The sequence below is a fragment of the Patella vulgata genome, chromosome 6 (assembly GCF_932274485.2).
Source record: "Patella vulgata chromosome 6, xgPatVulg1.2, whole genome shotgun sequence".
Taxonomy (NCBI): Eukaryota; Metazoa; Mollusca; class Gastropoda; family Patellidae; genus Patella; species Patella vulgata.
In genome coordinates, this window is record NC_065884.2 from 8493252 (window position 1) to 8509422 (window position 16171).

General features: G+C 39.6%; 1 protein-coding gene across 1 annotated transcript; it reads left to right on the forward strand.

The window, feature by feature from the left end:
• Positions 1–244: 244 nt before the first annotated feature.
• Positions 245–8911, forward strand: LOC126824965 (cardioacceleratory peptide receptor-like; the record flags this gene model as incomplete). Its single annotated transcript, XM_050554428.2, has 2 exons — positions 245–258; positions 6739–8911. Coding segments are annotated over 2 exons (987 nt in total), but the record flags the coding sequence as incomplete, so codon positions are not given.
• Between the last annotated feature and the right edge of the window lie 7260 nt (positions 8912–16171).

Below are 16171 nucleotides of genomic sequence, written 5' to 3' on the forward strand. Positions count from 1 at the left end.
TTTGATTTTTCAGTAAGGAACGTCAGTTAAAAAACAATATTTCTTAATACTATCGGTCATATTAGTAAATAAAGAAAAGGTGCTATGTTTCAAAAATTGACTGGGGAATTCAACTGTTTATCATCAACTCTGAATCATCATGGAGTAACTCAATTGTTTCCTAAATGTTTAAAACAATTGAGTTACTCCATGAAGTTTTAGAGTTGATGATAAACAGTTGAATTCCCCAGTTGATTGTTGGAATATAGTACTTTTGTCGTTATTTACCGCGACCACAGTTACGATGCAGACTTACCTTTGGATCACATGAAAAGGTAGCGGCACACCTGGCTAAATATATATGAAAAATATTTGATTTTTGCAAAATAAAAACATGGCATACAACCGTCAGACTAGTCATAGACACACAGAATGACTTAAACTAAATAAAGAAAAACACAGCTATGAACTTACTTTATTGCAGTCTTTCGAATTTAATCAGTTAAATAGGTGGCTTCGTTAGTGAGAAATTTTCTAAGTGTGCCGTTCAAACTTTCGCGGCACACTTAGGAAGATCTTGCGGCACACAGGTGTGACGTGGCCCACTGGTTGCGAATCGCTGGTCTAGTGGATGACTTGACTTGTACGTTGCTCTGGTCAGACGGCACCAATTGATATGTTACAGTATTGGTTCTTCTAATCAGATTCTTGATGACAACACTGGTTTAACTTCATGTGATACTTTTTTTTATTCATCCAATCATATAATGTACAAGACTCTTTAGTTAATGACTTCTTAGTTAGCTGGTCTTGAGCTAGACCTGGTGCCAACTTAAGAGTTATTGTCCAAACTTGGGACTTGCATGGTCCGAACTTAACTTAGTAACTAACCTTGCTGTATTTTGTCTTAGCGCACGCGCAGGGGTCTTTCCTGTGGGAGGAAACCGGAATATCCGGAGTAAATCCACGGGTTTCAGAAGGTGCCCCAATCTCCAAGCCACATGCGCTCACACCAGGTGTCGAAATCACAAAGGTAAGCATACTGTTTTAGCCCCGAGCCTGTGTTGATACAAAGTAAAATGTTTTGATATATGTACCTTTGTCTTGCACATTTTACTATTTAAAGACTACTTTCAGTTTTGTTCGGATCAATAGTTTGGGAAATTATGCTGATTACACTATTTTGCCTGATTACACTATTTTGCCTATACCGTTTTTTGTCTAATGGTTTGGATTGTTCGTACTTGGTTTTATTGTATTTATACATATTATATTTATGTTATATTTTTTTTCTAATTTGTAACTGCTAGATTCGTAAAATGTTTTATTGTATAGTTTAAAACTTATCACGCTAAGTTGATTTACAGCTACGCAGTATGACGTGACTCCATTCAAAGGAACCCTTGATACCACTTGTAGAACACTTGATACTACTTATAGAACACTTGATAACTTGTAGAACAATTGATACCGCGTCTAGTACACTTGATATCATCTACAGAACACTTGATACCGCATCTAGAACACTTGATACCGCATCTAGAACACTTGATACCGCATCTAGAACACTTGATAACTTGTGTAGAACACTTGATACACTTGTAGAACACTTAAGTCTTGATACCGCATCTAGAACACTTGATACACCTGTAGAACACTTGATACTTCTTATAGAACATTTGATAACACTTCTGGAACACCTGATACACCCGTAGAACATTTGATACCGCGAATAGAACATTTGATACCACTTCAAGAACACTTGATACCGTGTCTAGGACACTTGATACCGCATCTAGAACACTTGATACCACTTGATACCATGTCTAGGACACTTGATACCTCATCTAGAACACTTGATACCACTTACAGAACACCTGATACCACTAACAGAACACATGATACTACTTATAGATAAGTCAGTTGATAACACTTCTAAGATTGATATCATGTATAGAACACTTGAAAACACTTCTAGAACCCTTTGATACTACTTCAACACAAGATACTACTTCTAGAACACTTTTATGAGACTGATGCCTCTTCAAAGAACATTTGATACCTCTTCAAAAACATCTGATACCACTTGTAGTGTATGTTTGGGAAGCTCAGAAAGCTAAGGATTCATATTGTAAGCTGTATTATTTTTTAAAGCAACTTTAAATTTCCGGGACCGGCAATCCTGTAGACCAACGAAAACAATTGGCCAGTTTTTTTTAATTATTTTATAACAATTTTTATAACCAAAATGCACGAATACATAATGTCTATTTCTGACCGGTATGTCATTGAGTCAAGTGGCGTGGTTTCGATTTACCGGTTGTACGTGACAAGGAGTAGGGTCGCACTGCTAAAGATCCCTACGCTCAAGCGAATTATTGAAATACAATTCAAATATTGGTTAGTCCCAAAATGACCTAGTTTGTGTCGAGTGGGCATTAACCTCCCCCCTCTCTCTCTCTCTTTCTCTCTCTCTCTCTGATAATCGACTGCAGGGATATAGTGAGAATTCATCAGTTAAACTAATTTTGAGGAATAAATGCCAAGGGATAATAATTCTGATAAGGTTTCTTTTATGTGTTCGCGAACGAGTGCACGGACAGAGTGAGCCAGGGTGTGCTTTAACACTGAAAAGGGGACACCATGTTCGGACCCGGGACCCCCCCGTTGGTGACTAAGCGCCAGTACTCAATGAGCCAAGGTCTCTCGCTAGTATAACGACGGACAGAAATGGGCGGTATCTACTACCAATTAACTTGATTCAGAAAAGGGACAAACAGCTACTACCTATCATAAATCATTATCGATGCCAATACGTGATCAAGCACCATACTCGCTATGCCACCGTCGCTCTATTGCCGTGTAGGGTCAGAAAACCAGTGAGAAGTGAGCAAACACAAAAATGTTATCTCAATAAATCGGTGACAATACGTGACCAAGCGCGTTAACCGCTGTGCCACCATAGTATAGGAAAAGAAATGAACATCATCTCAAAATACAGTTAAATTGATTCAAAAAGGAGAAAAAAACCAAACAAATACATATATCTCAATAAATCGTAACCTCATCGACCATTATCGATGGCAATACGTGACGTGGTGTCTATTGTTTGGTATGTAATTGTTATTATAATATTATCGTGATTCCAGGGATAATATAAAACAATGATGGTAGATTTGTTCTTTAAAGATAATAGGATTTAAGTAGCAGTAGTACTTTAGAACGCAAATGAAATCAAATGAAATGGGGTTTAACGTCCTACTGCTCCTACGCCATACAGTGTTCTGTGAGGGAATTCTTGCCGGGACAGAGGCACTATGGCCTACTTTTATATCGAATTCCAACTGTCAATGGAGCTTTTACTGACTATCCACTGACCCTTGCCAGGCCCCCTGTCCTTATACACTGACAATGCAGGAACAACGCCTTTCCCTGTCAACACCGGGATCGACCATGTCAACGAGCCAACATCTTACTCACTGAGCCATCGTGGCTCCCCTATTTTCTACACCAACCGGGCTGTTGGAGACAAAAAAATAGAACAAACATAAGATAGAAGTAGGTAAAGATGTTCTGAAAATCATAAGCATACCCTGCTGAAGCCTGTTTTTAACCATGGATAACTTGGAAAACGTTGCTTTGTTATAGGCTAATGCCAAAGATACTTATCAAAAATACTTCACTGATATGCCAATTCGTCCTGGGTTTTGCCTGTTTAACGTTACAATTTCATATTTTTAAGTTATATTTTTAAAATGTATTAAAATAAAGCCCTAAAATAGATGGCATCCATAAACAGTCCTACCTTGTTAAAGAATAATCCTATTAATCCTATAATTCATTATTGCAAGTTGAGAAATTGGCAAAAATATCATTCTCAACTTCAAATTCAAACGTTTGAAGATAGCTACTCCATGGTGGAGAATAGAAAACAAGGGAGGGAATTGGGAGGTAATTGTGTTATTATTTCCGGTGTAAATGAGTTTTAAGTGTGAGAATGACACCTATGATCGTATAATAGTGAGTTGACAACCTATTGAGCAAAAGACATAGAAATAATTATGTTTTGACTTTCTTAGAAAATATGAAATTGTAACTTTAAGCTTAATCGAGGTATCGCCACGCCCTCTATATGCACTGTGAGCTAATGCTAGTAAGATAGCTTACCATGTTGATGTGGACGTTCAGGAAAAAAGCGCCACTTCTTTCCCAGATCATACCCATTGCCTCAGCTTTTAAATTATGATAGGCACCTCTTCCCCTCACGAGTATCCAAGCTGGCCGCCATAATATACTAGGTGGAATTCGGTGCCTATCAAAGATTTAAAGTTAAGGTAAGATTTGGTGGTTTTATCCGGAACGCTCACATCCATCTCAGATCTAGTCATGAGTATTCTATAATCGACCCGGGTATTACATCAACATGGGACCGAGAGCTTAAATTTAAACCTATATAGAAGTATGAATAAATAAACATAACGACATGGAATAACACTAATTACTTAACTTTTATTACAGCACTATTTTTATACAACCTAATATCTTAACATAAATCATTATAATAGACCTGAGTGTTACATCAACATGGGCCCGAAATGAAATGGGGTTTAACGTCATGCTGTTCTGCTATGAAATGAAATGGGGTTTAACGTCATGCTGTTCTGCTATGAAATGAAATGGGGTTTAACGTCATGCTGTTCTGCTATGAAATGAAATGGGGTTTAACGTCATGCTGAAATGAAATGGGGTTTAACGTCGAAATGAAATGGGGTTTAACGTCATGCTGAAATGAAATGGGGTTTAACGTCATGCTGTTCTGCTATGAAATGAAATGGGGTTTAACGTCATGCTGTTCTGCTATGAAATGAAATGGGGTTTAACGTCATACTGTTCTGCTATGAAATGAAATGAAATGAATTGGATTTTATGGTCCTATTGTTCTGCTCCAAACTGGGCTAATGAAGACGGGCATATGCCATACAGTGTGCAATGAGGGAAATTTTTCCCGGATAGCGACATTATGGCCTACTCTTATTTCGGATTCCAACTGTCAAAGGATTTTTTACTTGCACGATTAGACAGCTGTCCTTGTCAGGCCCTCCGTCCTGCATCACTGACAAGGGGGAATCACGCCGGAAAATCTGGATGAACTGTCTCAGCCAATGCAGGAATCGAACACCCGACCTCCAGACTAGCGAGCCAGCGTCTTACTCACTTAGCCACCGTGACCCCCACATGGGCCCGAACCTAAAACCTATAAATAAGTATGAATAAAATAACAATAATTACTTAACTTTTATTACAGCACCAGTATTAAACAACCTAGTATCTGAACATAATGATTTTTAAGAATGACAACTACGTATAACGATACCTACCTTTATCATGAATTGACATATGCACAATATATTATTATTTTATACATTTATATAGCGCATCTTTCACCGAAGTGTTCAGATGCGCTTTACAATAACAAAGTAAAATACAATTTATAATAAAAAAGAAGTTCCTAAAAATTCAATTTATAATAAAAAAGAAGTTTCTAAAAAACAGTTCCTAAAAATTCAATTTATAATAAAAAAGAAGTTTCTAAAAAACAGTTCCCAAAAATTCAATTTATAATAAAAAAGAAGTTTCTAAAAAACAGTTCCCAAAAATTCAATTTATAATAAAAAAGAAGTTTCTAAAAAACAGTTCCTAAAAATAAAAAAGTAAGAAGAGAGAGACAATGTAAAAATGATGTAAAATGATGTAGAATGTTTAAAACTACCCATAAACATTCAAATGTGTAAAATCAGTAAAAAGCATGTTTGAATAAATTAGTTTTCAAGTGCGATTTGAAAGTAATGATGGAAGGTGATTTCTGAATAAAATAAGGTATATTGTTAACTGGTTAATGAAGACAACATTTCCCATAAGTCTCTGTCTGAACTATATACGCGGACAACTAGCTACCATGCAAAAAAAATGATGCTTCTTTTGTCGAGATTAATATAGATCAAAGCTCTTTTCCGGTAACACAGGAGCGTAACTAAATCTGCCCCATAGACTGTTGATTTAAAAAAAATTCAGACCGGAACCGGATACACTGGGCAAAAATAGCATACAATTTAGATCTAAATCAAATTCAATTCGGAAAAACGTGATTATTTAACATTACTTTTATCACTTGAAACTTTAATTATGAAGGTTTTATATTTAACAACAATCACACCAGCTTCGCTTTACTCGGGCAATGCCTGTTACATATTATGCCTCACGCTAGTAAACTCTTGCAATGTTATTGATCTGATATTTTTTCGTTTCATTTCAGATGACAAGTATGTGAACCAATATGACCTCAAACGGAAGTGACCCGATAGGGGTGACATTAACAGTTTTTGATAATTCAACGGCGTGCTACCCAGGAACTATGGATCCAAATTGCACGACTGTTACAACTTCCGGTACGATATGGACTCCTGACGTCATTCAGCGTGTTGCGTCATTGGTGTTTATTATGACGTTGACACTTGTGGGTAATACGGTGATCATCATTGTGCTAACGTGCAGCCGCTACAGGAAACGGAATAGCCGAGTGAATATATTCATCATTAATTTAGCTATTGGGGATTTAGCTGTTTGCTTCTGCACCATGACTACGGAAATATTATTTGTGGCATTCGGTGAATGGGTGCTCGGATCAGCTGGATGTAAGCTATTAACATACATGCAGATAATTACACTGGCGAGTACAACTTTTATCTTAACGGCCATGAGCTTTGATCGGTATATGGCCATTTGTAAACCGTTAAGTTATAGGGCAACGACATCTAGGGCCAAAAGGATGATAGCCATCGCGTGGATAATGGCCTTTATCTTCGCTATACCACAACTTTTAATATTTGTTCAAACAGTTGATGGGGTTCATCCAGACGGCCAGAACAAATATGGCTGCCGATCTCGTGGATATACCGCTAACTGGCAAAGAAAGATTTATTTCACGTTTATGACACTGTATATATTGGTTATTCCCGCCATTTTAATTTCTTATTTTTACATCAATCTGGTTATGGTCGTGTGGAGACAGGGTAAAGTGATAACGGGATCCAAAGATAACTGTCCATTAAGGCGGTCTATAGCGGATAAAAAAGCCATCCCCAGAGCCAAAATAAAAACCATTAAAATGACCTTCACCATTATAGCCAGTTTCATAGTGTGCTGGACGCCATATTTTGTGACAACTCTGATACGAATATTTAGTAATTACACTTACACTATTCCAGCTGCCGTGGTGGCTTTTGTGGAAACACTTGCCCTGTTCCAAAGCGCTCTTAATCCTCTGTGGTACGGATTCTTTAATATTAAGCTGAAACGTGGTCTAATGGAAGTGTTCTGCCCCAGTAAATTGATGGCTGCCAATCGCGGGGTTAGTTTTAAATCGAACGGACTGACGGAATGCATGTCTGTTACCGAAGAATACCAGGCATTACACGCTAGCAAACGCCATTCAGGGAGATATCGGGAGAATTCGTCTACATCGAGTAGCGGATCTCACGAACGTCTCAGTTTACGTTCGCCAGCTACGATAATAACAGAGGAAAATAAAAACGGATTTAAATTGCGCGTTAGGTTTGCTATAAAGGATTCCCCTAAACTTTCCGAGCACTGTTCGGTTCTGTGTGATAACGGTGATTGCAGGGTAAATGATGTGCCTACTAACAGTGTCAGTGTGAAAACCTCGTGTATGTGACGATGAAAATCTCGTGTATGTGACGATGGATTTTGTGGAATTAGCTGTTCATGTGATTTACCGTGACCGCAGTGACTTTCTCCGTATATTAATCAACTGCGGTCTGAAAATCTGTTTACAGGGAGAAATGTATTCAGAGTTTTCTCCCATTGTGATATTTGTTTTTTTTTCTCTTGTAATTTATTGTTATTGTATTGTATTAGGCACATGCGACAACACACAGGAGTCACCATCTATTGTGCGCATGCGTTAATCATATGCGTGTGTGTTGCATTTATTATATTATATTACTATCTACATGTATATTCGCCATATGGAGGAGTAGGCACGACGATTCCAAAAAAGGGTTAAGGTTAGAAAAAGGGTTAGGATTAGGGTTGATCACGTTTCCACTATGCTAATGAGACATGCGCATGCGTGCGTATGCGCACAGCAGATGATGACTTGTATAGACCTAAGTGTATTTGTTCTTACAAAGAAAATGTCAGATGTCTATTACAAACTAATATGATGTTTAACCACTTTCCACAAGAAAATAAATTTACTTAATTTTGAACTCATGATGTTCAGTATTACCCTGGACCAGACATGATCATCCAGTTATGTTCCATGTGCCAAAACACTATCCGTACGCTTTCAAATGTACCATATAACTTCAAACGATACCGCCGTCAGACCTGGGTCGCGTCCTTACTGCGCTGCTTCGGCGACGGAAAATGGTCTCTGAGGGCGTCAATATCGCCATGTGCGTCATAAAAGCGTGGTGGAAACGCCAAATATCGTACTGTGGTCTCCATGATCGCCGAATCACGGTGTTTGTTTTGGGCATGTTCAGAGTAAACGCCAAGGTTCTGCGATCTGGACTGGAAAACTGTGAGAACTCCGACTTTTTTCAAGTTTGTAATACTTTGGGACATTTTCGCACGTTGTGCTCACGTTTGCCGGCGACATTGTGCATTTTCTGGTCGCTGTACGGTCGCTGTAGCGCAGTAAGGACGCCACCCCTGTCTGACGGGGGCATTATGAAGATGACTTTCAAGAAAGAACAGATTTGCTTGTGTGCTAAAATAATCGGACGGTAGTCATTGGTGTTACATTGATCTTAAGGCGGTTTCTAGAACGTGAAATGCACCACTATGGTCCGATGTAGCATATGGGATGGACCTATGTGGCATTTTGATTTCTCCAGTGTTGCACTTAAGCGGGTGTGGGGGGGGGGGTCCACTGTGGCAGTTGTACCATAGGGTGCTCATCTCCGTCTGAGAATACGATAATGTGGGCATTCTTAGTTTAACAAGTAAACCTGCCCCGTGTACGTCTTGCTCCAGGGACATGATTTAGTCTAGACAACTGGAGACTGGGGGAGAAGGAGGTGCAAGGAAGGGGTTGCGTGCAAGATCTGCCTTAGGGGGCTACACTTCATATTTTCCCGGCTGTGATCCTTCACTCAATTAGGAAATACAGCGCTGAGATAAGGACTTAGCTGTCATAGATAGTCATAGGAGTCTTAGAAACCAATTAACTCGTACATGTTCCGTCAAGACCCATCAACAGATTAGCGCGTAAAACTAATCCACTCTGGCCATTTAATTGATATTGTTCTGTGAATAAATCGGGTTAATCCTGAACCGGAACCCAATAGTTTAGTCCCAAGCAATAAAGGTCAGTTGTTAGGTTAATACTGCGTTTTAAGTAATTATCTTGGAAAAGTTTACGAGCGGTATCAAATAGTCACGTGTATCAGGTAGCTCAATGAAAAATGGGAAGGCGATTTCCCTAGAAGATCATTATGTCCGAACCGCTCATTTTCTTAAGCTGCGACTTTCTTTCAAACAATCAACCGAATTGCCCATTTCTTCCACATTTTAGCAATTGATTTAGAAACCCAGTGAAAATTTCAACGACTCATTTATAGTTAACATTATCTATGTTGAACTTTAAAAATCCATTTGGTTCAATCAATCTTTGTCGAACTACATCCGATTTGTCTATAAATTTGCCGTAATTGTGGAATGATTTTGTCATTATTGTCTATACAGGCGACACATCTTTAGAGTAGAATTCTTGGGTTATTTCAAATACGACCTCACTTGTCATGTACGGCGCTTGAAAGACTTACAAGCCTTACGATAAACCGGATGTCGCGGGTTCGATCCCGGTGTTGGCCGAGAAAGTTCATCGGGATTTTCGGGCGTAGTTGCCCCCTGTCTAGTCGTTCGGATGGGAAGAAACACCGAGGTCCCGTGTATACATTAAAGGATCCCTTGACAGTTGAAATTCGATAAAAGAGTACAGCGCCGCTGTCCGGGCAACAGTTTGTTGTACCCTTCGAACGACTAGACGTTTATTTCTAAAAATCCTTTTCCTCAAGGAAATGAAATGTTGTTTAACGTCCCACTGCTCTGCCCCGACTAGGCTAATGAAGACGGGTTGACGCCATACAGTGTGCTATGAGAGAAAATTTGCCCGGACAGCGACACTACGGCCTACTCTTATATCGAATTCCAACTGTCAAGAGATCTTTTACGTGCACGCCAGGGTGGTTGGATGGCCGAATGGTTAGCACGTGCGTGCTGTATCATAAAGCCTGTCATTGAGTTAACTGGCGTGGTTTCGAATCCCCGGTTGTACGTAACAAGGAGTAGGGTCGCCTGTCCAACCTCGTGGGTTTTCTCCGGGTCCTCCGGTTTCCTCCCACTGCTAAAGACCCCTACGCGCAAGCGAATTATTGAAATAAAATTAAACCATATGTTAGTCCCCAATGACCTAGTTTGTGTCGAGTGGACGTTAAACCCCATTTCTCTCTCTCTCTCTCTCTCTCTCTCTCTCTCTCTCTCACGTGCACGCCAATGTGTACACGAGGCCTCGGGTTTTCTTCCAGTCGTGAATTACATTAATTGGATTATACTGAATTTCTTGTGGCTAGACATTTTTGACTTTAACTTGCCGACTTCATTAGCTTTTATATGTTGGTTTGCTTTGTTGGATCACAGTCGGAATTTTGGGATCGACGTTTCTTTATAATCGAGAATGTATTGGATTCTAGAATATATTTTTTTGTGTTATGACCTATGTGAAATTGTATCTTCTTTCCCCATTTTGACTTTTCATTTTGTCTACTGTGGTATAGCCATCCTTGGTAACGATGACTATAAGAGTCGTGTTGCTATATAATCGAGACTTAACACTGTCTTACTTCCGGTCTGGTACAATATGGACACAGCTCACCAAATATTTCTACGCCGTCACCCACGAAACAAGGGCCAAAGTTATTTTTAGTCTCTCTCTCACTTTCCCTTTTTCCCCCTTTTGCATGGCGATTTTTGTTGACTTTTTGGTGTAGAATCGAAAAAAAGGGTTTGAAAATACATTTTCTGCCAGGTTTTGGTGAATATTCATGATTTTGAGGCGGAAGGATACAAGAGTTGTGAGGTTGGTTACGTTGAAATGTAGAGCCGGAAATTGCATGTTTACTTGCCTCTACTTCCAACTTGTGTATCTCAAGTTTTTCATGGTGAACCTCATACATGCTTTTGGGCAAGAGTTTGCCACATACATGTTGCTCCATCTGTGGCAGAAAGCGTTCTACCCAACGAAAATTTGGGAAAAAGTTTGAGCCGGTCTAAGAGACGAGAATTAACATTAAAGTCAATGGGGAAATAATTAGTGATCTGTGGCCATATCTTGGCAACATGCGAACGAAAACTAAAGCCTTATCTTTTTCGGGGTCGTTATATCATCTATATACCAAGGAATAATATAAGACTAAAATGTTTTTGTCGCCGTCTGTATATTTTATTGTGTTTATTTTATTGTTGTTGTTTTTTAAATCTAGAATGACGAATGATTGATAATGTGTTTGTTTGTTTATTGTTAAAACTTGATTCATTATTAAATTATTACACACTTTTATTCGGACGTTTATGTTGTATCATGTTCTGTGGTGATGTCGCTCTACACGATTAGTGATGTCACTCTAGACTTGGGGGGGGGGGGGGGGAATGGCTGAATGGTTAGCGTGCGCGCGCTGTATCATAAAGTCTGTCATTGAGTCGACTGGCGTGGTTTCGAATCCCCGGTTGTACGTGGCAAGGAGTAGGGGCGCCTGTCCAACCTCGTGAGTTTTCTCCGGTTCCTCCGGTTTCCTCCCACTGCTAAAGACCCCTACGCGCAAGCGAATTATGTAAATAAAATTAAACCATATGTTAGTCCCGAAATGACCTAGTTTGTGTCGAGTGGACGTTAAACCCAATTTCTCTCTCTCACTCTAGACTTGTGCTAAGACCACGCTCGGCTTGTGGTGGTGTCACTCTACACGATTGGTGATGTCACTCTACACGATTGGTGATGTCACTCTACACGATTGGTGATGTCACCCGCTACACAATTGGTGATGCCACTCGCTACACGATTGGTGGTGTCACTCTAGACTTGTGCTGAGACCACGATCGGCTTGTGGTGGTGTCACTCTACACGATTGGTGATGTCACACTACACGATTGGTGATGTCACTCTACACGATTGTTGATGTCACTCGCTACACGATTAGTGATGTCACTCTAGACCTGTGCTGAGACCACGCTCGATTTGTGGTGATGTCACTCTAGATTTCTGCTGAGACCACGGTATCACGATTAGTGAATCATTATATACCCATAATGAAAAGACAACATTTAAAACATGCATCAAAATGTCCAAACTGTTAGCTATAATGAATTCTCCATTAAACACTACTCATTCACAGATGAGGCCAAATCGAAATGTTAAAACTGTTAAATCGTATTTGATTGAGCCCAATGGCAAATACTGACACCTGAAGTGCTATTGACTAATTATTGTTGTCCAAAATCGAGATTACTTTTGTATTGACATATTTTCCCCATCACAATAATCTTCTACTAAACGCTAAAACCGATAAATGGAACCTGTAATGGAACTTCACAGCATGTAAGACACCCTGAGAATGATGAAACTAACTGTTCATCAGAGTGGTATATTGGCGTTTAAATGAAAAATTCGAGCAAATCAGTATCCTTTATACTGTGTTCAATATCTTATCCATTAACTAGTTTTGGATTAACTTCAGCGATGCAACAAAATTTGAATCAATTTTCATTTAATAAAGTAATTAATGGATGTGGCGTCATAATCCTAACCGACTTACTATTACTCATGCTATGGACCTGGGGTCTTACGGATCAATGGCACATGGATTTGATGGTACTTAGTCCCAAACATATTGACCAAACCCTGCTGTGACTAACATTATCTTTAAGCGCTTTGTAAGATTAGTTAGTACCCCTCAAATTTAACGCCATGTGTTGACTGTTTAACCAACCTTCTTGCTAGTATTCTTAATATCTTTAAGCGCTGTATAACATTAGTTATTACCTCTCAAATTTAACGCCATGCGTTGACTGATTAACCTTCTTGCTAGTGTTCTTTTAATTCTTAAAGGATAACTGCCGTGACCTCATTCCGCTAACCCACTTACTATTCTTCTTGATTTTTCTTTTGGTATTGATGAAATTTGAAATTGATTGCTTTTATGGTCGGAACTCTATTTTCCTAATTTTAACAAGAAAATCACGCAGTTGTATAATATTATTTAGTACCCCTATACTGATATTTGGTTTTCATCTCAAATGTAAGGATGGCTGGATGGCCGAATGGTTAGCACGTGGGTACTGTATTATAAGGTGTCATTGAGTCATCTGGCGTGGTTTCGATTCCTCGGTTGTACGTGACAAGGAGTAGGGTCCCCCAGTTCCCCCCCCCCACTGCTAAAAACCCCTACGCGCCAGCGAATTATTGAAATAAAATTGAACCATGTGTTAGTCCCGAAATGACCTAGTTTTGTTTCGAGTGGACGTTAAACCCCATCTCTCTCCCTCTCTCTCTCTCTCTCTCTCTCTCTCGCAAATGTAATAAATTTAATGTTGATCCGTAAAAGATAAATCAATGGATCGAAATTATTTTTGCCACCAACAAGTAAAACCATTGAATGAATCGTAGAGATAATAACTGCAACTGTGGTATTATTATTGTCTTCATACCAGACCACCCTGTAAACTTACCCATTGAATTTCGATTCCCCGGTTGTACGTGACAAGGAGTAGGGTCGCCTGTTCAACCTCGTGGGTTTTCTCCCGGTTTTCTCGCCTGTCCAACCTCGTGGGGTTTTACGTGTCCCCCGGTTTCCTCCCACTGCCAAAGACCCCTACGCGCAAGCGAATTATTGAAATAAAATTTAACCTTGTGTGAGTCCCGAAATGACATAGTTTGTGTCGAGTGGTCTCAGCATCCGACTAGTGTGTCATCACCACAGCTTTAAAATACAAGGGTTGATGCTATAAGGATGAAGCGAGGCCTGCTGGCATGACGTGTCGTGGCACATTTAAGTAATACACCCTAACGTATGGTCGATGCTTTCAAAATAATTAGATCTCCAAACATACACTAAGGTACCGAGTGATAGACTTAAATCTTGTGGAACTCTTTCCCTGTATATCTCAGAGCTTCACATTGTTTGATAACTTTGAAATAAAAATATAAACTAGGAGACCGAAACAAAACCTGTGCCATGAGCATATGGTAAGGTTTCAATCAGCTCATATTAATATTCATTACAACATTTATGTAACCGAACCTCGGCCTGCTGGAAAGACTGGCAAGACTGGGACGCTGTACGCAGACTGGAAAGCAAATTAAGTTCCTCTCATTCCCGGATGTATTGGCATTTAGCGCAGCTCTCAAAATCTTTTTAACTGATGAATTCTAAATAACATCCCTGCAGTCGATTACCAGACAAGAAAGAACACGTTGTTGGGAGTAAAAGCCAATGTCTAAATTTGGATTTTAAATTTCGTGGGTGCTCAACTGAAATCACATTATAAAAGCGATAGACTGAAAAGGTCAGACGAATTCGAAAAATTGCTGACATTCCGTAATAGCAAAGGTCAAATAAGAAATGTCAGCTAACCCTAAACGGCTGAGAGGGCAAGTTTAACGGCTTGTTAGTTTGGTTTTTATCGGGGTCGTAGAATGTCTGACAGATTCCGTGTGTGAAGTCTCCGTCTTCCAGCATTATTTTCTCTTCAAACAACAGAACAATGATACGCATTATATATCTCTTAATGTCTTCCTTGTCGTAATTAACATCCTCTATTCACAAGATGACGATGGTCTAATGGGTGTCGTCTCGAGTTTTGAATTGAGCCGCTGAGGCGTACTCACATATACGCTCTTAATTCCTGTATTGTAAATTAACGAGATAGACTTGCTTTGTTTATTGGCTCTCCAGAAATTCAAATAATAGCCTCACCTTATTATTATTATTATTGTCATTCAACATACCGTTAGGCTTCGGGTCGTCTTCTCCTTAATTCCTTAAAATATTTTATTATATGCCTTAAAGCATGTCTTGTTTCTAATTAAATAAACAGAAAAGTCGTGACCAAACTCTGTAAAATATATAATGATTGTTGGTCCACCCGTTTAACACAGTGTGCGCTATTCGGCATAGGCTGGTCTTGGTTTGAACGACACAATCGAAGGAGGAGCTGCTGAAAGTGTATGCTTCTTGCGGTTCTGTCTTCAACTAAAGGCTTGTTTACAGCATTGGAGAAGGCTGTAGTCATGGGTACAAATTTAACCTTATCTGGAATGGAATTGGGTTTAACGTCCTACTAATGACCTGCTCCGACTGGTTTAGTGAAGACGGGCATTTGTTTTCTTCGTTAAATGTTAAATAAATGAAATAACGTGAAACGGGGTTTAGCGTCCTACTGGGCTAATGAAGACGCATACGCTATGCAGTGTGTTATGAGGGGAAACATTGTCCGGATAGCTATGCTATGGCCTACTCTTATTTCGAATTTCAAATGTCAAGGGTTATTTTACGTGCACACCAAGTGTACACGGGACCTCGGTTTTTTTTCGTTCGATTTGAACGATTATACATTGTCACTTGTCAGGCTCTCGGTTCTGCACCGCTGACAAAGGGGAACCACGCCTGAAAATCTCGATGAACTTTCTCGGCCAACGTAGGGATCGAACACGGGGCCTCCAGGTTAGCGAGCCAACGTCTTACCCTATGAGCCACCGTGGCATCCAGCTTCGTAACAACTGTTACTATATTCGGCGTAGGTTGCTCAACACTCAAATCATGTTTTGAACAAGGGGGGGGGGGGGATCCTAGAACAATTGTATTATTCATACTCCTCCATGTGCCTCGGTCCACAAAGGTCAATCATAAGGTCTGTCATTGAGTCAACTGACGTGGTTTCGAATCCGCGGTTGTACGTGACAAGGCGTAGGATCGCCTGTCCAACCTCGTTGGTTTTCTCCGGCCATCCAACCCCCCAATATTATATAAAATATTAGTTCTACATTATGCAAGAGCTAAATCTGCCTATTGCAGGTCTTTATTTAGGCCTAAAATGTTATCTAAATTATTAA